The sequence below is a fragment of the Eufriesea mexicana genome, unplaced genomic scaffold (assembly GCF_001483705.2).
Source record: "Eufriesea mexicana isolate 0111107269 unplaced genomic scaffold, ASM148370v2 scaffold4786, whole genome shotgun sequence".
NCBI classification, from domain to species: Eukaryota; Metazoa; Arthropoda; class Insecta; order Hymenoptera; family Apidae; genus Eufriesea; species Eufriesea mexicana.
In genome coordinates this window covers 338,633-362,020 of record NW_016912807.1, presented here as the reverse complement: position 1 = coordinate 362,020, position 23,388 = coordinate 338,633, and the positions used below count along the sequence as shown (strand labels likewise).

Below are 23,388 nucleotides of genomic sequence, written 5' to 3'. Positions count from 1 at the left end.
TTAGATTTACACTTTTCATGACAAACTAAGACTGAGTGTTAATATTTATGCAACATATCAAAAGAACTAATAAAAACTAAATGCTACATATCATTATACATAAATTCATGCATAAAAATTTGTTGTAAAATCAATTTAACGAGAAAGCATATATTAAAAGAAACAATATTTTAAATCTATGTAATGTTTATATTTGAGACTTTTTATAAATCGTTAGGAATACATAACGGTATGATATAAAATATACTAAATATATAACAAATGTTAAACTATTAAACGAATATTATAACAAGTTTAAATAAATACAGCATGTACGTGTTAAATACAACTTTACTGCTATTGTTATATTTGCTATGTTAGAAAGTTTTACCATAAATTGAAAGTAATATTTATAACCAAAAGAAGTTTTTTAGTCACACTGTAAATATTATATGAATCATACATTTTTACAATCCCATACAATTATCTTCTTATCTCTTCCACCAGTTAAAACTATACTATTTTCTGTTGATACTGATAATGTATTAATTGGCCCTAAAATTTTTGTATTCATAAATAAAACGAAATTTGGGTCAAATATTTAAGAATTAAATATCATAATGTAAAACTAGTAATTAATATATTATTATATGAAATACTGTACCATCATGGCAATGTATTTGTGTAATAAAAATTGCACCATGGCGGTTCCAGACATTAATATTACCATTGCTATCTCCTACTAATAAAAAGGTTTTGAACCATGTTAGTGTTAGAGGTACATGCTCTAAAGTAGTACGATAAATCTGTGTACTTGTATAAACATCAATTATATTTAGTACTTTATCTTCTGCACATGATATTATGCTTTTCCCTTCTTGATCAAATACCATTGCATTAATTTTACAAGTATGAGCTATAAAGAACAAAACAATTATATTAAAAATGTAATTCAGAAAATAGCTATTTTAAAGTATACCTTTTGCAGTAAACTGTAAATTATATGTATCCATATTCCACAAAAAAATTTCTCCATCTTCTGTACCAGATACTAATAATGTTTCGTCTCTGTAAATATTTTAACAATAAAAATTTATAAGTATAATATTGAACACATAATTTACATAATTAAAATATAAGAAACAATTTTACTTTGATATACTGATGCAAGTTACTTTAGAATCATGATCTAGTTGTACAATAAGGCACTCAGCTGGTTTAATTTTCGTTCCAGAAGAATAACTTTTCCAAACTTTTGCTGTACAATCCCATGAACCAGAAATAATAATTTGACGGGTAGAACTTAATGCTAAACAAGAAACAGCATCTTCATGTCCTTGTAATATATCTATTACTCTGCCAAACTCAATGTCATAAAATATTCTGTAAAAAAAATTAATCAATAAGAAAACAAAATATATACACATAAAGTATTTATTTAACTTGCTTACAGTGAATTGTCCCAAGATCCAGCAACTAATATATTGCGACGAGAAGATGTGTAGTATGATATGCAAGAGGAAAGTGGTAATGATGACAAAGATACATTACGCATTAATTTTTTATTTTTTATACTATATAGTTTAAGCATTCCATCTTGTCCAACCGATATTATTTCATTAATTTCTTCTTTATTCGTTATAATAATGCTACTTACACTTTCTTTATGAGATTGAAACATTATTAATTCATGTAGTTCAAAAGTCTCTGCAGGATTCTCTTTGTTTTTTTGGAAAAATTATTTCTTTGTCACTCATGATACATTTGCATTTTATTGAAATTTAATTTGTAAGTTAATATATCACATACCTATTCCGCTTTTAAATGACGTTGAAACAATTTCAGTATACAATTTATCCAAAATAAACGCAGAACGTTTTGGATGTGGTAAAGTAAATATTTGTTTTGGTATTTGACCAAATTCCATGATTTGTATCTCTAAACCATGCCTATCATTAATATCCTGAATAGTATCTAAGTCTACTGCTCCTTCATAGCATAAATGGAAAAATACTGGAATATAACATAACATGGATTAAATTTATGGATCAATTTTCACACAAGTAATAATTTACCATTATTAGCTTTTTCTGCTTCACTTCCCCTCTGTTTATATCCAAAAATTAAATCAATCCAATGATGAAGATTTTGAGAAACATAATCACTTTCTAAAGCATTTCTTAATACTTGTACAAAATGAGCTGGTCCTAAAATTTAGTAATTAATTTGTATTAAACTTTACATAATTACTATTTACGAGTTACAAATCATATACCATTTGCCCATGGTGGTAATTGCACGTCTCCTATTTTTGTTCCATCATGTCGATAACCAAAATCAATACCGTAACTATTTACTAAAAAATCACCACCATTGTTTGTGTCATAAAATTCCGGGATCAGTTCTTTAAAGTCAGACATGTTCACCAAAACATTTTTCCATACGTCAGCTACACTGTTAGGTGTTTTTGTTGGTAAGAGTGAAACAAAAAATCGATTCTGCAGAGTCGACAGAGCAATTATGTACTTTTACAGTATAAAAAGCAATTACCATAAAATTTTGCCTTGTCTGTGCGATTAAAAATTTTATTCATATATATACTTATTATCATTACTAAACTGTATACACACATATGTTTCTTTAACATTTATGAATTCAATATTTTTCAAGAATCATAGTCGCATATTTTTTTTATAAAAAGTACATACCTATTAAACATTCTATCTGGATGATCAAATCTTCCATTTTGTAGACAAAGCATGTACTGAGGATACTTTCGTACTAAATAAAATAATACAAATCCTGGGGCACTATAATGAGAGCCATACAAAAATTTTGGTTCTGACATTTCTAAATATCGTTCCTGAAACATAATGACATTGCCTAATTTATTGCAAATACAAATCACATATTAGGAAAGAAATTCACCTCTAATCTTTCTAATCGGTCTTGTTCAAGGGCTCCAATAGGTTTTGTAAGATCTCTATAAATACCAGGATCATTTAAATCCAGTGTAGTAGATGTATAATCTTGTAAAACCCAAGGCATAACTGGATATTGAGTTAAATCATGGAAAGTTCTATCTGCCAAACTGGAAAATAGTATTTAATTTAAAATATATCACAATAATTCAATATTTAAATTATCTATTGATATAAAAATTACCTATTAATATATAAAAGATAATCATAGTTTGACAAAGAACCATTTTGCCATCTCATAGTCATTTGATCTTGTGGTACTTTTTCTAAAGACATTGTAGGTTGATTTAATAAATTTGTGTATAATTCATCCCTGTCACTTTGACTTTTTAATGATATAAATAAATATTCAACCTTATTTTCTGGTTGCCGTAGCCACTTAATTTCAAGCCCCTATTTTTAGAAGAATTAATATGTATTAAATTGCAATAATAACACTCTAATATAAAAGATTACACTTACAATTTGGCTTAAAAGAAATCGTCTTTTAATAATGTTAATAATATCTTTCAGTTGTATTTTTAAAACAGGATGCTAAAATCATAAAATTTTTCTTAATATTGTGAATAAAAATCATTTCCTCTTGACATTGGAAAATACATACTTGATCTAAATTATTATAAGGTTGAAAGTAAATTCTTGAATTTGTTAAAAGTATCCTTCCTGGATTTATAACAAGAGGCAACACTTTACTGGCTTGAGTTTCTAATACCACTTGTTCATATAAATCTTCTAACCATGATGTATCAAATGATACTCTAGATTGTCGAGAATGCACAATAGCCATAATCTATATAAAAAGAATAATTTAATAAATTTATATTTTACTATAATAATATGATTAATAATTTTCAAAAATACCATAGCATTTTGTTCAGCAGTTGGTAAAGTAGCTGCTCTGAATAATTGCAGAATTTGTGGAAGACAATCATCTATCTTTGCATAATTAAAATAGATGTGAAAAGTAACATTTTCATGTATGAATTTATATGGCGCAAGTATATTTTTTTCTAACATCTTCACATACTGTTTACATTGAACCAACAATGTATTGCCACATCTTATGAATAAAATAAAAATTATTAATACAAAGGAATTATTATATGTTAAAGATCAGAAATACTAACTTTGTTGTATCATTGTTGGATTGATATTGATCAATAGCTATAATTTCTTTGAGTTGAATTTTAATTAAAGGTTGATTAATATCTTTATTTACAAATACTAAAGATTTTGAACATAATTTTAATCTTCCATCTTTCCATTTTTGTTCTTCTGAAGTAGGAATATCAAATATTTTCATTTGAACACTATAATCTTCAAAAAATATTTCTCCTGGTTCTAAAAGAAGCATGGTAAACCTGATACAAAGAAAATATACTAATTTATAATACACAATAAGTTATTATGTAATTTATTAAATATTTTTTAATAATAATTAAATTATAGTATGTTGATACATATCTATTAAAATGCATTAATTAAAGATTAATTATATTTCTATAAATTAGAGTATATATTTAAGAAAAAGAAACTAAATTACCTTTCTTTTTCCATTGTTGCAGAAGTAAATACAAGTTATATTAAAGACATATAATAAATGATACGTATAATTTAAATAAATATTTTTTATCAATAATATTTACATGATCATTTTTCAGTAAGTAAAATATAAACTTTATTTTAGGTTAATGATAGTATGAATCATCACATATGTATATAACATTTGTGTACTGTCTGCTCAAACAACTATTCAACGAAATAACAAGCCTTGTTCTATTCGGTACATTTCTACGACCTAAGTTTGGATATATAAAAATTAAAGATCATAGATATATTTCATATATTTTCAATTACTTAATCAAAAACTACAAACTGAAATGTTTTTTTCTTTCATAGTATTCTTTTAATTAGTACGATTCACTTGAACAAAATGCACTGAATTGAAATATGAAATAACGTGATTGTCATTGAGCACCACTGGAGTTTAAAGAGAAACGAGAAGAGTCGAATATATTCCGGTTCCTTCGTCTCATTTCTTAAATCACGCATATCATCAATACGACAAACCGGTGATCTTTAAATCGGTTATTTTCAATTTATTCGGACATTTACGTTTTTTTGTAGTGATTACATTTTGTTCACAATGGAGGAATTGATGAAACATTTATCTAAAATAAGGATACCGCAGAAAAATGATAAAATACACAAGGAGGAGTGTGTTTATTCTTTCGATACTCCAGTACGATGTCATGTCGATTTTACAATTAAAAATGATAATATAATAATAATATAATTATTTTCATTGTTTTTTCTTTTAAGGATATTTCAACTGGTTTGTACGTTAATCTTACTACGTTCTTGGGATTAGGTCATGATTATATACAACATTATTATCAACTAACACAGAATCCTGTGTTTTTACACATTAAAAGAAGAAGAAAAGAGGTGAATTTTTTATTAAATTTTAAAATAAATATCAGAAAAATATGTCAACACAAAATATAAATTATTTAATATAAAATATTATTATTTATAGATTCCTTCTAAACATCAAGGAGATGGTCCTGAAAAGAAAATTACTAGATTAGCAATAGGAACAGCAGATGGATTTACACCAGATCAACAAAAATATACTTACCATGAAACGTATCAAATTATTATTCTACCAGATTTTATTACGATACCATATCCAACAGATAATTTACCCCAAGAAGTAAGTTCTACATAAAAAGAAGTAAAAAAAATGAAAGCAACTACAAATTACATAGAAAATTTGTATAGGTGGAAGTTGCAATTAAATGTATATTAGAAGCAGAATCTGCAACAAAAATAGCAGAAGTAGAAGCATTGGCTGGAACTTGGGATGGAGAAGTAAAAGCAATTTCAAAGTAAGAATAAGAACTAAAATATAAGATTTTTCTTTATTATCATTTTATATATTTATCAAATTTGTAGACATGCAGTAAATCTTAAACAATTAGATAATGGGAAAAAGATACCTCCTAGTGGATGGAAATGTGAAAAATGTGATTTAACTCAAAATTTGTGGCTTAACCTAGTTGATGGTAGCATTCTTTGTGGACGTAAATTTTATGACGGAACAGGAGGAAATGATCATGCAGTTGAACATTATAAAGCTACTGGTTACTCTTTAGCAGTTAAATTAGGAACTATCACTAAAGAAGGAAAAGCAGATGTATTTTCATATGATGAAGATGATATGGTTGAGGATCCAAATTTAATATCACATTTAGCTCATTGGGGTATTAATGTTGCCCAAATGGAGAAAACTGATAAATCTATGATAGAACTTGAATTAGATCTTAATCAGAGATTTGGTGAATGGGTTGCACTTCAAGAAGCAGCAAGCAAATTAACACCTTTGTATGGACCTGGTTATACCGGACTTGCTAACTTAGGAAGTTCTTGTTACTTAAATAGCGTGATGCAAATGTTGTTTGTGATTCCAGATTTTATCATAAGGTTTGTAACTTGATTACAAGTAAGTAAATAATAGTTTATGAAGTTATTTATGTTACATAGAAAAGGAATTTAATCAATTGAAAAAATTTAGTGTAATAATTATTAGATCAATATATTTTTAATTAAACATTATATTCTCCTTTATAATGAAATTAGTGCTTAATAATTAGAAACGAATTTCAGATATGTAGATGCTGCACCACAAATATTTCAACAGAGTTACATTGATCCAGCAAATGACTTTAATGTTCAAATGTAAGTTTAAGATAGCAAAACTATAACATGCAAATGGTTTTAAGATATAAGAGATTGGTTTTACAGGGCTAAACTTGGGATTGGTTTACTCTCGGGAAAATATTCAATTTCATCAGATACGAACAATGAACACGAATCACGTCAGGGTATTCCACCACGGATGTTTAAAACGTTAGTTGGTCGCGGACATTCCGGATTTTCTTCGAATCAACAACAAGATGCGCAAGAATTCTTTCTTCACGTCATAAATATCATAAATGTAATTATATTATATTTATATTCATTTTGTTTATACTTAATTTTTCATACTAAGATAGGGCATTAATATTATGAAAATTGATCAAACAGCGTCACAGCCGTCATAGAATGAATCCCACTGATTGTTTTAAATTTCAAGTTGAAGAAAGGTATCAGTGCAGTCGCTCTAATAAAGTAAAATACACGTATCGTACAGAATATTTATTACCGCTTCCAATACCTGTAGAAACTGCCATAAATAAGGTAAATGATTTATATACTTTATAAATTTTAATTAAAAAACTTACATTTATGCATATTATATATAGGATGAAGTCGCAGCATACGAGGCGTTAAAGAATGAAACTGAAGCAAAAGGACAAAAATTAGATTCGAATACTCTTGTTAGACCTCGCATAAAATTATCATCTTGCTTGCAAACATTTATTCGGTCAGAAACAGTAGAGCAATTTTATAGTTCTGCTTTGAATGAGAAAACCACAGCACAAAAGTAAGTTACAATGTATATATGCATACAGTGTAGAATTAATAAGTGTACCTTTTTATAGAACGACTAGACTCGCTACTTTTCCGGATTATCTATTAATTCATCTAAAAAAATTCATGATGAAAGAAGATTGGACACCAGCTAAATTAGATGTAGCAGTTGAAATGCCAGATATATTAAACTTAAATTCTCTTCGAGGATTTGGTCTACAGCCCACAGAAGAATTATTACCAGAAACAGTTGGTACCGAACCTCCACCACTTGTATATGATTCTGTGTTATTGAATCAGTTGACAGATATGGGATTTCCACCCGAAGCTTGTGAAAGAGCTCTCTATTTTACAGAGAATCGTAGCTTAGAAGCAGCCACAAACTGGTTAATGGAACACATTGCAGATTCAGATTTTGCAGATCCCTTTGTACCTCCTGGAATTGATATCAAACCAGGTAGCTGAATTTTTGTAAACTCTTCATAAACTATTCTATAAGAATTTAATAACATTTGTATTTATCTTCTGCGTTTATTTTATTTTAGAAAAGGATAAATTTATGGCTAATGAAGATGCAGTGGCTATGCTAATGGGAATGAGTTTCACAAGGGAACAAGCAACAAAAGCTCTTAAAGCAACTGATAACAATTTAGAGCGCGCAGCAGATTGGATTTTTAGTCATCAAAATGAATTGGATGCTTTAGAAGTTGAAGATGAATCAGAACATTCCAAGGAAGAATTTAGAGATGGAATTCAACGTTAGTTCTTTATTTGTATTTTTAGTGGTATGTAGGAGTATTCTAGATATTTTATAACTAATTATTTGTATTGTTATATTTTAGACTATAAGTTAGTAGGATTTATATCACATATGGGCACGTCAATAATGGTAGGACATTATGTATGCCATCTTTTGAAAGATGATCGATGGGTGATATACAATGACGATAAAGTATGTATTACAACTATAAAATAAGTTAAAAGATCGTAATAGTACTTATACGAATCGTTTATTATAGGTTGCTTTATCCGAAAATCCACCAAAAGAATTAGGATATATATATCTATATCAACGCATTGATTAGATTATACAATTATTTTGTATAAAAAATGTATTCTATTACACTTCAACAATAAAAAAATGTAATAAATAAAAGAATTTGGATTTATAAATTTATAATGAAACACTCCAAATTTAAAAGATTTTTTATCTTATATTTGTTACTATAATTATTTTATACACAAATAAAAATATATAAAAAGATTAATTTATTTGTTAACAATGGCACCATTTTATACTGTGCTATATTATTTCACATTTTTATTCCAACTTGTACAACATTATTAAGACGTAACATTTTTAATGTATTGACAATGAAATGTGTTGTGTTATAAATTCTCCATAATCATTCAACTTTTTACTGTGTAATTTATTAATTATGTTTAATAGTGTAAAATTTTATTAATCTACAGATCAGTTTTAACATGAATATAAATTCTATTTTACAAATCTTATTAAATTTCCATATAATATATAAATATTTAACGATAGTGTAAAAATATATTTAAAAAATACTTTAAGTAGAATGCCACATTAGTAGATATTTAAGGCTACTGTATCAAAAACTGATACATTTTTTTAAAGCAATACTGTGTTAATTCTCTTAAATTCTATGCATCTTCGCAATTAAAAAATTTACATCTTATCCACAAAAATAATACATTTATCCTTTACAATTTGAAATGCATTACCTTTAATGGATATAGTTTTTTATGAATTTCTATAAAAAGATTTCATTAACCACTGTGATTAATTCTTTCTATTTAGAAATTACTTACTTGATACAGTATGCATAACGTAATATGTGTATTTGCACTAGAAAATGCTTTATATTGTTAAATTAATGTATTGTCACTTGCTTTTAACTTACAACCTTATTAATTTGCCTAATATTATTTGTACATTAAAAAATGCATGGATAAAAAAGTACTCCCAAAAAAAAATATATATCTGTTACAACATTATTAGCATATGGAATAATTTAATTTTAATATATATAACAGAATATTAAAAAGGCAGCTTCAGCACCGTTTTAATTAGTGGTTCTAGAGTGAAACCTTGTATTAGTACTTCCATCAATTATACCGACTGACGGTGGAATAACATATATAATATTATCACCATCTTTTTTGAACATTGGCTCATGAACTTCAGGATGTACTTCTACTCGTAATATTTTGCTCTTATTCCCTAGCATACACTTAAATTTTACATCTACTGTAACTTGTAGATCAGCAGAACGTAATCTATTACAAAATATATTATTTTAATATGTATGTATGTAAGTTATAAAGTTTTACAAACAAAATTTTGAATAATAAACATGTACTTACTGGTTATATTTATTGCTTAAAATACCAACCAATTCTCCAACTCTGTCATCTTTAGCAATGATTGACATAATGAAATCATTTCCTCGATTTGAATGAATTGTTATAAGTTGATCCCTGCCAGGTGATACACTTAAACCTGTTATCTCTTTTATTGGCATGCCTTTTTTCATGTTTTTAAATTTAGAACTTTCGAGTTTATATATCGCATGCTCAGTAACTACTAACACACGATCATTTGATTTATTAAATCTACAATTATAATTTACTTAGAATCGAATTTGTAAAATTAACATTTACTAATATAACAGTGCATACAAACCTATTGGTTTTCCTAATAAATGCACTAAATAAGACTGCTTTAAAATGGTCGGTATTACGAAGATTGTTTATTGAAGAATTAAAAATATCACTTTGAGGATTTTCGTCTGGTTTTGAAAGATAATTCCCTTCCCAGCGTCTATCTTGTCCCCAATGAAGTCGCTTCGAACGCAAAACTACTCCCGCAGCCATCTAACATTATATTAATATAAAAAATTTGAACTAAAAATTGAACATTTTGACGAATTACATACGTACCTTTAATCGTAACTGAGGCCAATCTTCTCTAGGAATAAGTCTAAGAATCATCCATGCCCACCATCTTCCGTACATCATTTTTAAAGCAAATATTATATGTCTTACAGCAAAATTTTCACGAGGCCAAGTTAAATGTTTGCCGTAATCTCGCATAGTTTTTGCATTTTGGAACATCTTTTCTAATTCTTTAATATAGGCATGCATCTTATATTTTCGATAATGTTTCATTATAATAAGCGCAGCTTTCATCTTTTTGTATTTTTGACGGCATAAATATCCTCGCCATTGTTTTTGTAGTAATATTACAATATCTGGAATCAAATCACTACGTGCCTAAAAATAAATATGCTTTAAAAGAAATGTTTAAACATGCATATTTTTAAATAAACAAAGCTAAATAATGTAAATTGTAAATTAACAAACCTTTTCTAATGCAAAAAGTGTTTGAGGCGAGCGAACAAATATTTTAGTATGACCATATTTTACATCATTACTAAAACCTTTTTCATCCATTAATGTACATACACCATCTTTATCACTACCACCTCTAAAATTTGGCCATGTATATTGAGATATCATTTTATACCTGTTAAATACAATTTCGTTAATAATATTTGAATAATTTTGTATTACATAATAATCGTATTACTTTTTGTACATACATAGATATATAAATATAAATACCGTTTTAAAAATGTGTCATATCGTTGACGGTATACAAAACCTGCTCTTCTGACTAATACATTTTCAAGAAGACCCAAATATCGTACTTGATGATTTACTCTTTCTTCATCAAATACAACTGGTGATTTAACTTCATTAGGTTTTATACATCTAACATAAAATGGTTCTTTGCTTGTTAAATTCTTAACTAAATCTATCATGGAATTACGGAAAAGAGTTCCAGCTGTTAAAGGCCTTTTTGTTGTCTAAAATAAAATAGTACAGCAATAAAAATAGTTTAATATTCAGTTATAAAGTAAATGTATTCACATACTTTTAAAATATTTTGAGCTCCTTCAGGCCACATTTTGCTAATTATTGAGTTATTGCTTTTGTAAAGTAAACGTTTAAAATCCTGGAATAATGTATCTTTATTCTTATCTAAGAAGCCATTAATATTATATATTACATCTCCAGCATAATGTTTAATCTTGAATTGAATTTTATGTTGAAGTTCTTTATCCATGGGTTTCAACTGTCGAGAAGTATAATGCTTATGATCAAATAACTTCTTATCCATAGCTCCCAGAAGCATCTAAAAAAAATTTGTTATATAATAAGCAGTCTTTTTAAGTATAACAACCATAACAAATAATAAATATAATTAATATAAATAGTAAATTAAGAAACTGACTTCATCTGTAACTTTCCCAACATTAAGGCAAGCTTCATCCATAATTGCTATAATTCCTTTATGTGGTTGTTCTACTAACTCACAAATTATTTGATTATTAAAATAATCAATATTTTTCCATGCTATACCTTCTCTTTTATATTCCTCTTGTTCTTGTTTTAACACCAATTCTAAAAGATTAGATATTAATTTAATCCTTTCAATATAATTATTTTATATAAAACTGTCTTACCAATGAACAATTGTTGCAGTTTTTCATTACAATAATTAATACAGAATTGTTCAAAGCTATTTATGTCAAAAATTTCAAATCCATATATATCAAGTACTCCAATTACTGTTCTGTATTTTTTATTAATTTCTGCATCATTTACATTAATTGTGGTATTAACACGAGATACAATGTCAGCAAACAATCTTTCATATATAGCCTAAAATAATTTATTTTTTAAAGTACTTTTTATATGATACTAACTTATATTTTAAATGGAAAAAAAAAAGAAAAAAAGAAGGAAGATTATCAAACACAAATTACTTTTGCTAATGCATCTCTACCATATTCTGCCTCTGTTGAAGTATGTGTTTTTTGCATAACTTCTCCACCTGCTGCAATAACTCTTTGTGTAAGAGCTGTACTTAATTCCTGTGGACTAATAGAAAATAAATTTGCTGTATCATTTAAAGCAGCTCTATTTTCAATGGATAGTTTATCCTCAACAAGTTTAAAAGTAATGTTACCCTAGAAATCATAGTTTATATCAGAAACAATGTAAAAAAAATTCAATTTTTCTTAATGTATCAGTTATAACAAACCAGATGTAATATCCCAGCAATAATGTTCCAGATTGTTTGCATTTCATTTTGAGTAAATCCAAGAGTAGACATGGCAGAAGTAACTGTTTTATACTCAGTTTTATCACTTGAATTTGCTTTATTACAATTGCCAGCACCAACATAGAAGTATGCAGCTGAATCTCGTACTAAACGTAATTTATTTAATTCTCCTTCACTACAACCATTTAACAACTACAAATTTAAAATAAAATATTTCACAGATATAATACTTTATGTGAAAGAGACAAAATAAATTACAATGAAAGTATTGCTAATACCTGGTAAAAGCAATGAAAATTTCGTTCACCATTTTGCTGATATACAACTCTGGACTTCTCTAATAAATAATTAGTAATATGGCCACCAATTGGATCACCTTTGAAATTAAAATCTATATTCATGTACTTTCCAAACCGAGATGAGTTGTCATTTCTGTTTGTTTTTGCATTTCCAAAAGCTTCCAATATTGAATTTGATTGAATAAGAATATTTTTTACTCTGATATACAAGAAAAAATAATTTTAATGCTAAAAATATAAAATTCTAAAGACAAATGATATGAGATTAATTATTTTATCATACTTTAATTTTTTAAAAATAAAACAATGACTTTAGGAAGTTTAAGTGTAATAAAATACAATTCTTGAATGACCTATACCTTTCTATTTCTTGTTGTCCACTTAAATTAGTAACTGCAGCAATATATTTCATGATAATTTTACTTGCTTCTGTTTTACCAGATCCTGATTCTCCACTTATTACTATACAAGTATCACGGCGTTGTTGTTTCATTTCTTTATGGACTGCATCAGCAATTGCAAAAATATGTGGTGGATTTTCAAATAATTCTCTATCTGAAATGTAATTTTGACAAAGTTGTACTATATATTGTCTGATATCTTTTCATTATTTTATTTGACTAAGAAATGTTTGCAATATGATATTTTACCTTTATATTTATTAATATAGGCATTGTCATATATATTTATACCTCTATATGGATTTATACTGACACATACTTCTCCAATGTATGTGTAAATTTTACCACCATTAAATCTAAAATGATAACATATATTATAAAATGAACTTAAACCAACAGAACTTCAATATGTACGAATACTATTACAAAAATTACTTTTCATTTGTAAAAGATAAATTTTATCTCTTTATCAATTATTTCAGTTATCTTTAAGTATGATTATTTATTAAATATTGTATTACCAATTATATACTATAATTAAAAACATATATTATACACATATTATATTTACGAAATATTGAATTATTTCTTTTTTTTTTTATTAATCACACATTAAAAATTATTTTCCTCCTTAAATGATTTATTTTTAGATACAGATATTTAAATAAAATAAATAATTTTCTTTTGGATCAAGTATATATAAATATAGTTTATATTTACATGAAATACAAGGAACAAAAAAACATTTTCATTATCAAAAATAGCCAGTTAAGTATAATGTAAAGTTTAAGTACGAACCGTAGACGATGACTCATAGAATATAGAACTAGATAAGACAAACATTATTTATTACGAAACTAAGTATCGCATTTGAAAATATACTAATGTGTTTCTGTATGAAAACGTAGAAATTGTATATATATTATAATTGATGATTTTATTTTAATATAGAAATGTAAAAAGATATAGGTTCATGGCTCTGAATCTAAATATTTAAATCATAACTGGAAACATATGAATTGAAGGTAATTTTAATATAAAATTTCGACATATTTTATCATTATGGGTTTTATAGGTCAAGTTCAAATCCAAATATATGACGCCGAATTGCAACCACCTGCTAATATGTGGTTAGCCACGCCCTCTTGGTGGATGATCTACGAAGTACTAAGATTATTGGAACATAAACACGATACCTGTCATATCTCTTCAAGAAAAAGCAACTTGCATTCGTTAATTTCCCGCCAATTTCTTGATATACCGCCTTATTCATCACTAGTCAAAACATAATCTTACCTTACTCGTAAATTATCCACAATCTTTTCCAATGTGATTTCGTCTAAAAGAACCAAATCTCCAATACCAATTTCCTCTTGCGTTGCCATTTTTCTAATAGTACATGTATTTGAACGACTTATGGTTCCATATACGTATAAATATACACGACTTTTTTTTCACCGGAGTCCAGCTCCTTTGAACACACCGTCTTCGCCGCCAAGCGAATGACGAATGCGGTTAACTGAAATCTTCTACCTATCTTTCACCCCTCCATAATCTTACAATTGCAGTAACGTTGTTAGAGTGTTTATAGTCATTTATTTCTGTTTATGATATGATATAATGGGTATAATATTTTACAAATATTTATTTATAATACTACAACTGTAAATGATAAATGAAAGATAAAGGAATAAAATACTATAAAGAACATATAAATTAAAAAATTGAAGTTTGTTAAATATTATTCTTATTTCTTGTTTATTTTATTTACTAGCTAAAATATTCAAATACTTTTAAATTTTATTAAAACTTCTGTATATCTATGCACAAAAGATTATCTTCAAAATGTTTAATTCTATATTTTTATAAAAATTAATGGTACAGTCCTGAATAAGCGTTTTTAAAGCGCAGGCGTAAAGATTTGTTTGCATCGCGTATACGTAAGTGTATGTGCGCTGAACGCACTCACGCATGCGTGTTGAATCATATGTTTATAGTATGTGTGTTATGATTATTCACTATTTCTGGCAGTATATGTCATTTGTTATTTATAATCTCTTGAATGATCGGTGGAAACACATATGATTTTTGCAACTAAAGATCGAAATGGGTGGAAAAAAATTAGATTTACCTTCAAAGAGAATTAGCAATTTAATGACAGATAAAGTTCACACAGCACCAGTAAGGTTGTGGAAAAGGTTACGGATAAATGAAGGGACTTTTAGTTTTTCACTCTTTATAATATCATTGTCTATCGTTTTGGGAAAGTTATATATAAATTATGGTAAGTAATGTATTAAAAAAATTACTACTTTGTGAAGGAGTTTGTTTTGTAAAGTTGATGTGTGTATTAATATATGTTGCATGGACTTATACTCTGTGTATATATATATATATTTTTATTCATATAATTGGAATTAAGGAATGTATTGTTTATAATAATTTTTCCAATATCTTCGTATTGACAAGCTTCAAATAATAATATAAAATTTATGCTTGAACATATCTAATTTATGCAACATCATGTCATTTACAATTAAATTTATAAATTAAATTTCTTTTTTTGCTTTGGAAACTATAAACTGACATGCTTTTTATTATTATTTTATTAAATTTCAAAGAAGGATAAGCAGTAGAAAATATAAGTATTACTTGTTTTTCTAATAAATTTAAATTTATAACAAAAATTTTGTTGCAGCATTGCATGTTATATAATTTATATAGTATTGTGAGCGTTGATATTTTCATATCATCTCTTTAGGTAGTATTTTACAGCTGCAAAATAATATTAAATATATAGCATCATCAACATCTGTATTTTCAAATATGTCCAATATATTTGATCTATCCTATTTATCTGGTGTGTCAGAATTCGGTAATAAACAATTAGCAGCTGTAAATGAAAAATTTATTAACAGTAGTCAATACGATGATGTTGTTAATGTAATGACATCGTTTTGTAAATCATACGGATGGTTAATACGAGCAGCAATATGTGGTTTTATTATGATGGGTTTTACTTGGTTTATTATTTACAAAGATAGCAGTATTCCTGGAATCAACCCACCTTCCCCTATTAGTCTATCTAAGCAAAGGTAAGTTAAGGTTTGGAAAGTTTATTATGAAGTTTAATATTTTCTAGAAAAAATTGTATATTTTTCATACGTGAAATATCAACCATTATTTTCTTTTTTCTTAATATGTTATTCTTTTTTCAGGCTTCCTAAAGTATCCGGTGTACAAATAAATTACCTGATTGGAATATTAAATGGAATACTAATTTTTGTTTATATGTGCCTTTAATATCTTCAAAATATCATGACAATGTAGTAGTGTATATGTACTTCTTTACAAAGGATTGTAGAACACTCTGCAGTGACTATATTTATTTGTTATTTATGTTAACTAATTATATATTTAATTTAATAATGAATCGTAAGATAAATAATTTATGTTATGCAAATTTATATATATTTTGTATGAAGAAAAGATAATTTTGTATAATAATGCATAAAGAAGAAAGTAATATTTTGGAGTAACAATATTAAAATAAGAACATAAAAATTGTATCCATAGCCTATATCAATGTTAGAAGTAAACAATATTTGTTTAAATAAGCTTATAACGTGAAAAGATATATCTTTATTTTTAATTTTATAAATAAAAGAAAATATTAAGTAGAACTAGAATATATTAACATAATATGAAATGATGTGTAATATGTTGGTGAAAGATCTAGAAAGTACAAAATCTATGTATTATCAGTGATTAATTATTACTTATGTTAATTTCTTTTTTGTTTAAGACTGATTAAATGTTTATAAGATATTTATTAACAAATTTAAATTAAGTTTTAAAAATAACATTATATGTAGTATACCCTATTAACAAGTATTATATGTAGTACCTTTTAACTTTTTGTTATATACACATGCATATGTACAATATATTATTATGTTACTGTAATTATTGTAATGTTCAGGATATTTTTTCATTAAATATATTTAATGTTGTTTCAAAAATATCAATGATTACAATAACATTGAAGTATACCATTCATTTGAACACTAATAATCTAAATAAAATTTTAATTCTGTATCATATTAATTTTTTGAGAAATGTTCAAAAACTTAAACAATAAATTACACGGAGTATTTTGTATGTCAAATTGTTAACATTGTTGAAATAATAAATTTTAATAAATTCTAATAAATCGTAAGCGACAGATAATTATTTTGAATTATTTCAATTATTTTTCCCCCATTTAATATTTCTTTCATATTTACATTTGATGCAGCACGCAAATATTAAATAATCAGTACATTTTTTTCATATTTGCAATAAATTATTTTATACCTATTATACAGCGAATGTAGTGCGGATATAAATATATATGAAAGGTACCTGTGAAGATTTTATACTGAATCCATATTGTTTGCGAATTAAATTTATTGCCAAGTATGCAAACAATGTATAATTAACATGTCAGCGAATAAAGAATATTTTCGGTTTATAATGTAGTACATTAAAAAGCTTATTCATAAGTTCGGAGTTTATATCTGCGTGTTATTTGTAAGTTTTAGCTTAGATATACTGTTTCAGATCGAATATTCTTTTGTTTCGCTTACTTTTTTGCATTCTAATTTTATCTCTTTATATCATTTATTTAGTTACTTAATTACGTGCTTTTTTTAAACAGTTAGTAAAATTTAAAAAAAAGTTATGTTTCATAAAACATAAGTGAGCTAAAGGATACAAAGAAATAATCTTATAGTTTAACTTTAATTTGAAAAGTTTTCATATTCATAGAATTCAAGACAAAGTGAAATTAATAATTGTATTCTATATAACAATATTTAACAATTTTTAAATAAGGTAACACAAATCCTTTGTATTTAATAGTTTATTGTTTTCCACTCGTGCTTTAAAATTTTTAAATTTGTACTATGTTGATTATAACATATATATGTACGAAAGGTAACGATGATGTAATTTCGTATCAGGACTCAGTAAAAATAGGGTACTTTATAATTAATAGTTCAATATTTATATATTCAAAGGTCTAAATAATCTATAAGATTAAAATTATATTTTAATAAGACACACTACTGTTTTTAAACAAAATGTAAATGATATTAATGTAAATATAAATTATTTCTGATTTGCATTGGGTGTCTTATTTCGTTGCTCAATCCTGACGTTTAATTGCCGTGAAATACTATATATACATATATACGTAGAAAGGTTAGTAGAACTTGTGGTTCTTGTGTTTCGTCATTGAGCAAGCAGTAGTGTCTTGTGCATTTTTCTTTGAAATAGAAGTTTATTATATTTTTATTCTACTTTATCGGTAATTGTATTTTATCCTTTCAGTGTGATTTTAAATACACAGTTTTCTATTGAAAGATTACGATATAACGTGCATGATGGATCATCAAATATTTAAAATATATAATCATGAAGACTTTAACAGAATTACAAAGGGAATTAAAGTTGCACAATGCATGCAATCGCGATCGTCATCTGGTAATTGTACTTAAAATATCAAAAATTCCATTTTAAATGCTATTTCATATGAAGTGGTGTTTGTACTCATAATGACGATTGAGACCACGAGTACTTATACTTTTTTAAATTAAAAATTTTTATTAAAAGTTAACCATTTTATTTGTCTATCCTTTAGTTGCGCCATTCAGATTGATTTGTATTTTAAAACTTTAAAATATATAGAAACCATGTATTTAAGGTTATAGTACTGTATGTTTACAATTTTGGGGATCACAAATGATTAAAATTAATCTTTAATATAATATACAAATTTATAAAGTAAAATTAAAAACCTCATTTTGTCGCATTAGTTTCAGAAAATGAAAAAGTATTGAGTCAACTTGATGATTTAGTTGTATCTGATTCCCTAAGTTGTTCATTTTGTAATACTGTATTTGAAGATAAAACACAGCAAAGACTTCATTACAAGTTAGATTGGCACCGGTACAATTTAAAACAGCGTTTGAATGGATTAAAATCTATTAGTGAAGATAAATTTAATCTTTTAGCTGATGAAGGTATTACTAAATAAATTATTAGTTTTTTGGTATAATTATGATATCTGATAATATGAAATTTATCATTGTTAACATTATAGGCGATGTTTCAAGTTTATCTGGAAGTGATATAGATTCGGAGAATGAAGATGAAACATATGTCTTAGAAGTAGGGAATTCACTTAGTGGACATTGTGAAAATAGAAACTTTGTTAATAAGAGTAAGAAAACTGAAAAAAAAGGAAAAAATACAGAATCAGTTTCTGATAGTTCAGATACAGAATGTTGTGATGACACTATAAAAGAGAAAAAAGTAGAAGCTTTAGTGGTTACTGCAAGTCGTCATTCAAAAGTTTTTTTTGAGAATGATGATGGAAATATATTTAGTATGTATAGATGTTTACTGCACAATAAAAAGGTCTGTTCATTTATAGTGCTTAGAAAGTATTGTTTTGTGAACAATTTTCTCTAAGTATAGACATGCTTGTCTATAATCTTATCTTGTAATTTAATCTACTTTGTTAGAATCACTTGGCATGTCTATACGTGCCAGATCAGGAGAGATGCAATTACATTTTAGGAAATTCCAGAGGTTGACAATGAGATGATTGCTCAGGCATTGGAAAGTGGGAAAAAAACAACATGGACTATTATCATGATCGGTGGAGGACATTTTGCTGCAGCCGTATTTCAAGGTACTAGTTTTAATGTGGAAGAAAGGTAGTTATAATATTCAAATTATAAACAAGTTCTTTTCCATTTTAGATGGGGAACCTGTTGTGCATAAAACATTTCATTCTTATACCGTACGAGCAAAGCAGGGATTTGCCCAAAGTTCACGTACAACAGCTAATCATACAAAGAGTGCTGGAGCTAGTTTGCGTCGTTATAACGAAGCATCTCTTCTTCAGGTAGTTAATTTATAGATTTAGATATAGGCTGTTTTCTCTATATCTATTAATATGATCTTTTTTCAGCATGTGCAAGATATACTTGAAACATGGTCATCTTATATCAATAATTCCTCTTTAATTCTATATAGAGCAGTTGGTCCATATAACCGTACTGTATTATTTGGAGGAAAAAATCCACCTTTAGATAAGAATGACTTGAGATTAAGACCATTACCTTTCCCTTCTCGTAGAGCAACATTCAGTGAAGTTAAAAGGGTGTATGATATATTAAGTACCATGGAAATTTATGGTATGATGTTAATATTGCATTTTAAAAATTTAGAGGAGTTCATATTTTCTTTATTAATATATGTTACAGGTTTTGCAGCTGATTTTACAGATTCTTTTCCTATTTCACCACGTCAACCACTTAGAAAAAAAGTTCCAAAAGCTGATTTACCTGGTGAAGTTCCAGAACAAGCAGAAAATGGAGAGTATGATTCTAATGCTATTAATAGTTTGCGTAATCTTCAAGATAGTGGTAAGAATAAAGTTTCTACTCAATCATCACCTGAAAGACAACACAGAAATTCTCGATCCCATATAGATAGAGCAAAACCGAGAAAAAGTCCATGTCGTCCTTTACCAGGTACAAAGTTCAAAATATTGTTACAAATGTATAAAATACAATTAAATGATTAAATGAATAATTATTCTATGTTGGCGTTTAGATATTGTTGCTAAATTAGCACAATCATCTTCAGAATCAGAATTGGATAGTCAAATAAGTACTCTTAATATTCCAATTGATGTTTCATTAATTGAGCAAGAATTAGAAGTAGAATTTCATGAAAATTTACTTGCGTTTCAAGATACTGTACCAAGATACATGAAGAATAAAAAAGCTCGTCGTCAAAAGAAGAAAGCAAAGAAAGATGGTAAATTATTACATTCCTCCGATGATTATACTTTTCTTACATTTTAAAAAGTGTACTTTTTTAGAGTGTGTAATGAATGAAATATTAACCAGTGCTAAAGTTAAACTATGGTCAGCATGTAAATTCGGTGACAATGAATTACTGTCATCCGTTATCAATAATTTATTAACTCAAGTAGAAAAGAGTATGACATCAGAAGAGCAAAATAAAGAAGATGTAACTATACATTCTAGTTCAATTATAAACAAAGATGATGTAATAAAATTGGTAAATGATCCTAACGAAGATGGCAATACAATGCTACATTTGGCAGCTCTGGGTGGACATTTAAAATTAGTGTGGTAATTGTTATTGTATTAGATCTTTGTTTTGCTTTATAATATTTTTACTAAGGTTTTCGATTTTAGGCAATTACTAGAAATTGGATCAGATCCTTGCAATAAAAATAAGAAGTTACAAACACCATATGCAGCAACTAATGATAAAGAAACTAGAAATATTTTTAGAAGATTTATGGGTGCAAATCCTGGGAAATTCAATTATAGTAAGGTATTTACTATCATGTTTTTTTTTTATCTTTCATTTATTACATCATTACTATTGTGTATAAAATAATATATGTGCATCTTATAAAAGTCTCAAATTCCTGGGCCATTAACTGATGAAATAGAACAAGAAGAATTAGAAAAAAGGAAACAACAACGAAAAGTAAAGCGAGAAAAGGATAAACTAAAAAGAAAAGAATTTGAGCTTAAAAAGCAAGAAGAAGATGCAAAACAAAGATATCTTAGCCTTAGTGACAAGGAAAAGGTATCCATTTTAAAGAATGATTATTAAAGGTTTTCAGTGTTAATATATCCAGTCATTAAACACTGTGTATTTCTATTTTAGAGAGCATTAGCTGCAGAGCAACGTATTCTAAAACAAGGCTGTATTGTAATTTCACGATGCTTTCAATGTGCAGTGGATATGGCAGGTCAGGTGCCTTTCGAGTATAATTCTAATCGTTTCTGTTCTATGCCATGCTTAAAAGAACATCGCCTTCGTAACAAAATTGTTATTTAATGATATTTTATATTTAACCATGTTTTTATGAACTAGCCTTATTTTCTTGTCACGTACAAATTACAATAATGGTGTAATTTTGATAAGGCTAGATTTAAATATAAGTATAATTTTTGTCAGTAATATAAATTTTTAAAAAACAGTTTAATAGTCCTGATTAAATTTAGGGGTGCTCTATGTTTAAAATGATACAGATATGTAAATTTAAGGTGCGTTGTTCTACAATACTTGTAATGCATATTTATTACGTAATTTAGATAAAATTTCTTGCATGTATTTTTCAAGTTTTGCGAAGATACTTTAAAATTTAATTTGATGTACATATATGAATTTTTATAATATATCCATTTTGGCAAAAAGTATAATGGAAATATTTTGAATCGTGAATTTTGTTAATTTTTCTGTTCAGTAAAAAATTAGTTATATGAGACATGTAAGATGCAAAGAACTCATGTTTGTTAAAAATTAAATACGTTTTATATATTTTTCACTTTGGTTACATCTTTGGTATAACATCTTTAATCACATATTAAATGACGTACATAAAGAACTAACATTTTTATGTTCACGATAAACAGTAACTAAGTTTCACATTCATAACCGCAATATTACATTCATACCGAGTTTACGATATTATAACATTACATCAATTACGTTTTGCTGTTATAATATCATAACATTTTAATATGTATCAATATATATAGCGTAACGTTCATGCTACAAACGAGCTTTTTGGAGATAAGGCTTAAACTTCGTTAATAGGAATTTGAGATGGCATTCACGCGTGAATCTCATCGATGACTAGTATAGAAAAAAAAATATAAATTTTTTAATACCCATTTCGTAAAATCACGGTGGTATTTTGACGAGAAAATGTACATTTCATGCTGTTTATATATTTAATATGCTAATAGTAGGTAAAATATGTTTTCACTGATCCTTTACTCATAGTAGTAAGCGTTACAAAATTTTATATTTTAGATACGAATTGAATATGAATAACGATAAAAACAAAACAGAATCCGATATCTTTAATTTCTCTAAAATTTGTTAATTATACATTTGATATTAAACATAACATGAATATAATTCATGGTATTTACAAGATATTTTAATAGCATATGGATAAAGATAACGCTTCTCAATTTGAA

General features: G+C 26.7%; 5 protein-coding genes across 6 annotated transcripts; 3 read left to right on the top strand and 2 right to left on the bottom strand.

Annotated features, from left to right (window-relative positions):
- Positions 1-436: 436 nt before the first annotated feature.
- LOC108551646 (protein FAN) lies at positions 437-4,317 on the bottom strand. Its single transcript, XM_017905876.1, has 15 exons — positions 4,088-4,317; positions 3,822-4,020; positions 3,565-3,750; positions 3,423-3,494; positions 3,145-3,353; positions 2,908-3,070; positions 2,688-2,842; positions 2,255-2,433; positions 2,055-2,186; positions 1,789-1,992; positions 1,431-1,698; positions 1,132-1,362; positions 959-1,047; positions 644-895; positions 437-534 (listed from the first exon to the last, which is right to left on the bottom strand). Exons 1-15 carry the CDS (start codon positions 4,312-4,314, stop codon positions 437-439), a joined length of 2,664 nt encoding a protein of 887 aa, XP_017761365.1. The 5' UTR covers positions 4,315-4,317.
- Positions 4,318-4,957: 640 nt separating this feature from the next.
- Usp5 (ubiquitin specific protease 5) lies at positions 4,958-8,521 on the top strand. The gene is made up of 13 exons (XM_017905864.1): positions 4,958-5,202; positions 5,283-5,408; positions 5,500-5,676; positions 5,745-5,851; positions 5,919-6,446; positions 6,630-6,701; positions 6,768-6,960; positions 7,050-7,202; positions 7,268-7,449; positions 7,508-7,893; positions 7,982-8,194; positions 8,279-8,388; positions 8,456-8,521. The coding sequence occupies exons 1-13, from the start codon at positions 5,107-5,109 to the stop codon at positions 8,519-8,521; spliced, it is 2,409 nt and encodes an 802-aa protein (XP_017761353.1). The 5' UTR covers positions 4,958-5,106.
- Positions 8,522-9,429: 908 nt separating this feature from the next.
- On the bottom strand, positions 9,430-14,789 carry Myo31DF (Unconventional myosin ID). The gene is made up of 15 exons (XM_017905863.1): positions 14,594-14,789; positions 13,547-13,653; positions 13,256-13,451; positions 12,876-13,095; positions 12,577-12,789; positions 12,299-12,502; positions 11,996-12,194; positions 11,764-11,933; positions 11,404-11,664; positions 11,091-11,335; positions 10,830-10,992; positions 10,407-10,739; positions 10,150-10,340; positions 9,831-10,079; positions 9,430-9,743 (listed from the first exon to the last, which is right to left on the bottom strand). Exons 1-15 carry the CDS (start codon positions 14,680-14,682, stop codon positions 9,530-9,532), a joined length of 3,054 nt encoding a protein of 1,017 aa, XP_017761352.1. The 5' UTR covers positions 14,683-14,789; the 3' UTR covers positions 9,430-9,529.
- Positions 14,790-15,312: 523 nt separating this feature from the next.
- On the top strand, positions 15,313-16,600 carry LOC108551639 (ADP-ribosylation factor-like protein 6-interacting protein 6). The gene is made up of 3 exons (XM_017905867.1): positions 15,313-15,581; positions 16,059-16,392; positions 16,516-16,600. The coding sequence occupies exons 1-3, from the start codon at positions 15,404-15,406 to the stop codon at positions 16,598-16,600; spliced, it is 597 nt and encodes a 198-aa protein (XP_017761356.1). The 5' UTR covers positions 15,313-15,403.
- A 2,120-nt stretch (positions 16,601-18,720) lies between these two features.
- LOC108551637 (ankyrin repeat and zinc finger domain-containing protein 1) lies at positions 18,721-22,267 on the top strand. 2 transcript variants are annotated; one of them, XM_017905865.1, is made up of 12 exons: positions 18,721-18,823; positions 19,156-19,362; positions 19,443-19,759; positions 19,922-20,036; positions 20,107-20,252; positions 20,319-20,544; positions 20,614-20,883; positions 20,966-21,172; positions 21,237-21,513; positions 21,580-21,721; positions 21,809-21,982; positions 22,064-22,267. In XM_017905865.1, exons 1-12 carry the CDS (start codon positions 18,721-18,723, stop codon positions 22,235-22,237), a joined length of 2,358 nt encoding a protein of 785 aa, XP_017761354.1. In that variant the 3' UTR covers positions 22,238-22,267. The 2 variants fall into 2 exon arrangements, with proteins under 2 accessions (XP_017761354.1, XP_017761355.1); XM_017905866.1 differs by lacking the exon at positions 22,064-22,267 and having other exon boundaries at positions 18,724-18,823; positions 21,580-21,716; positions 21,809-21,895.
- The last annotated feature ends 1,121 nt before the right edge of the window (positions 22,268-23,388 follow it).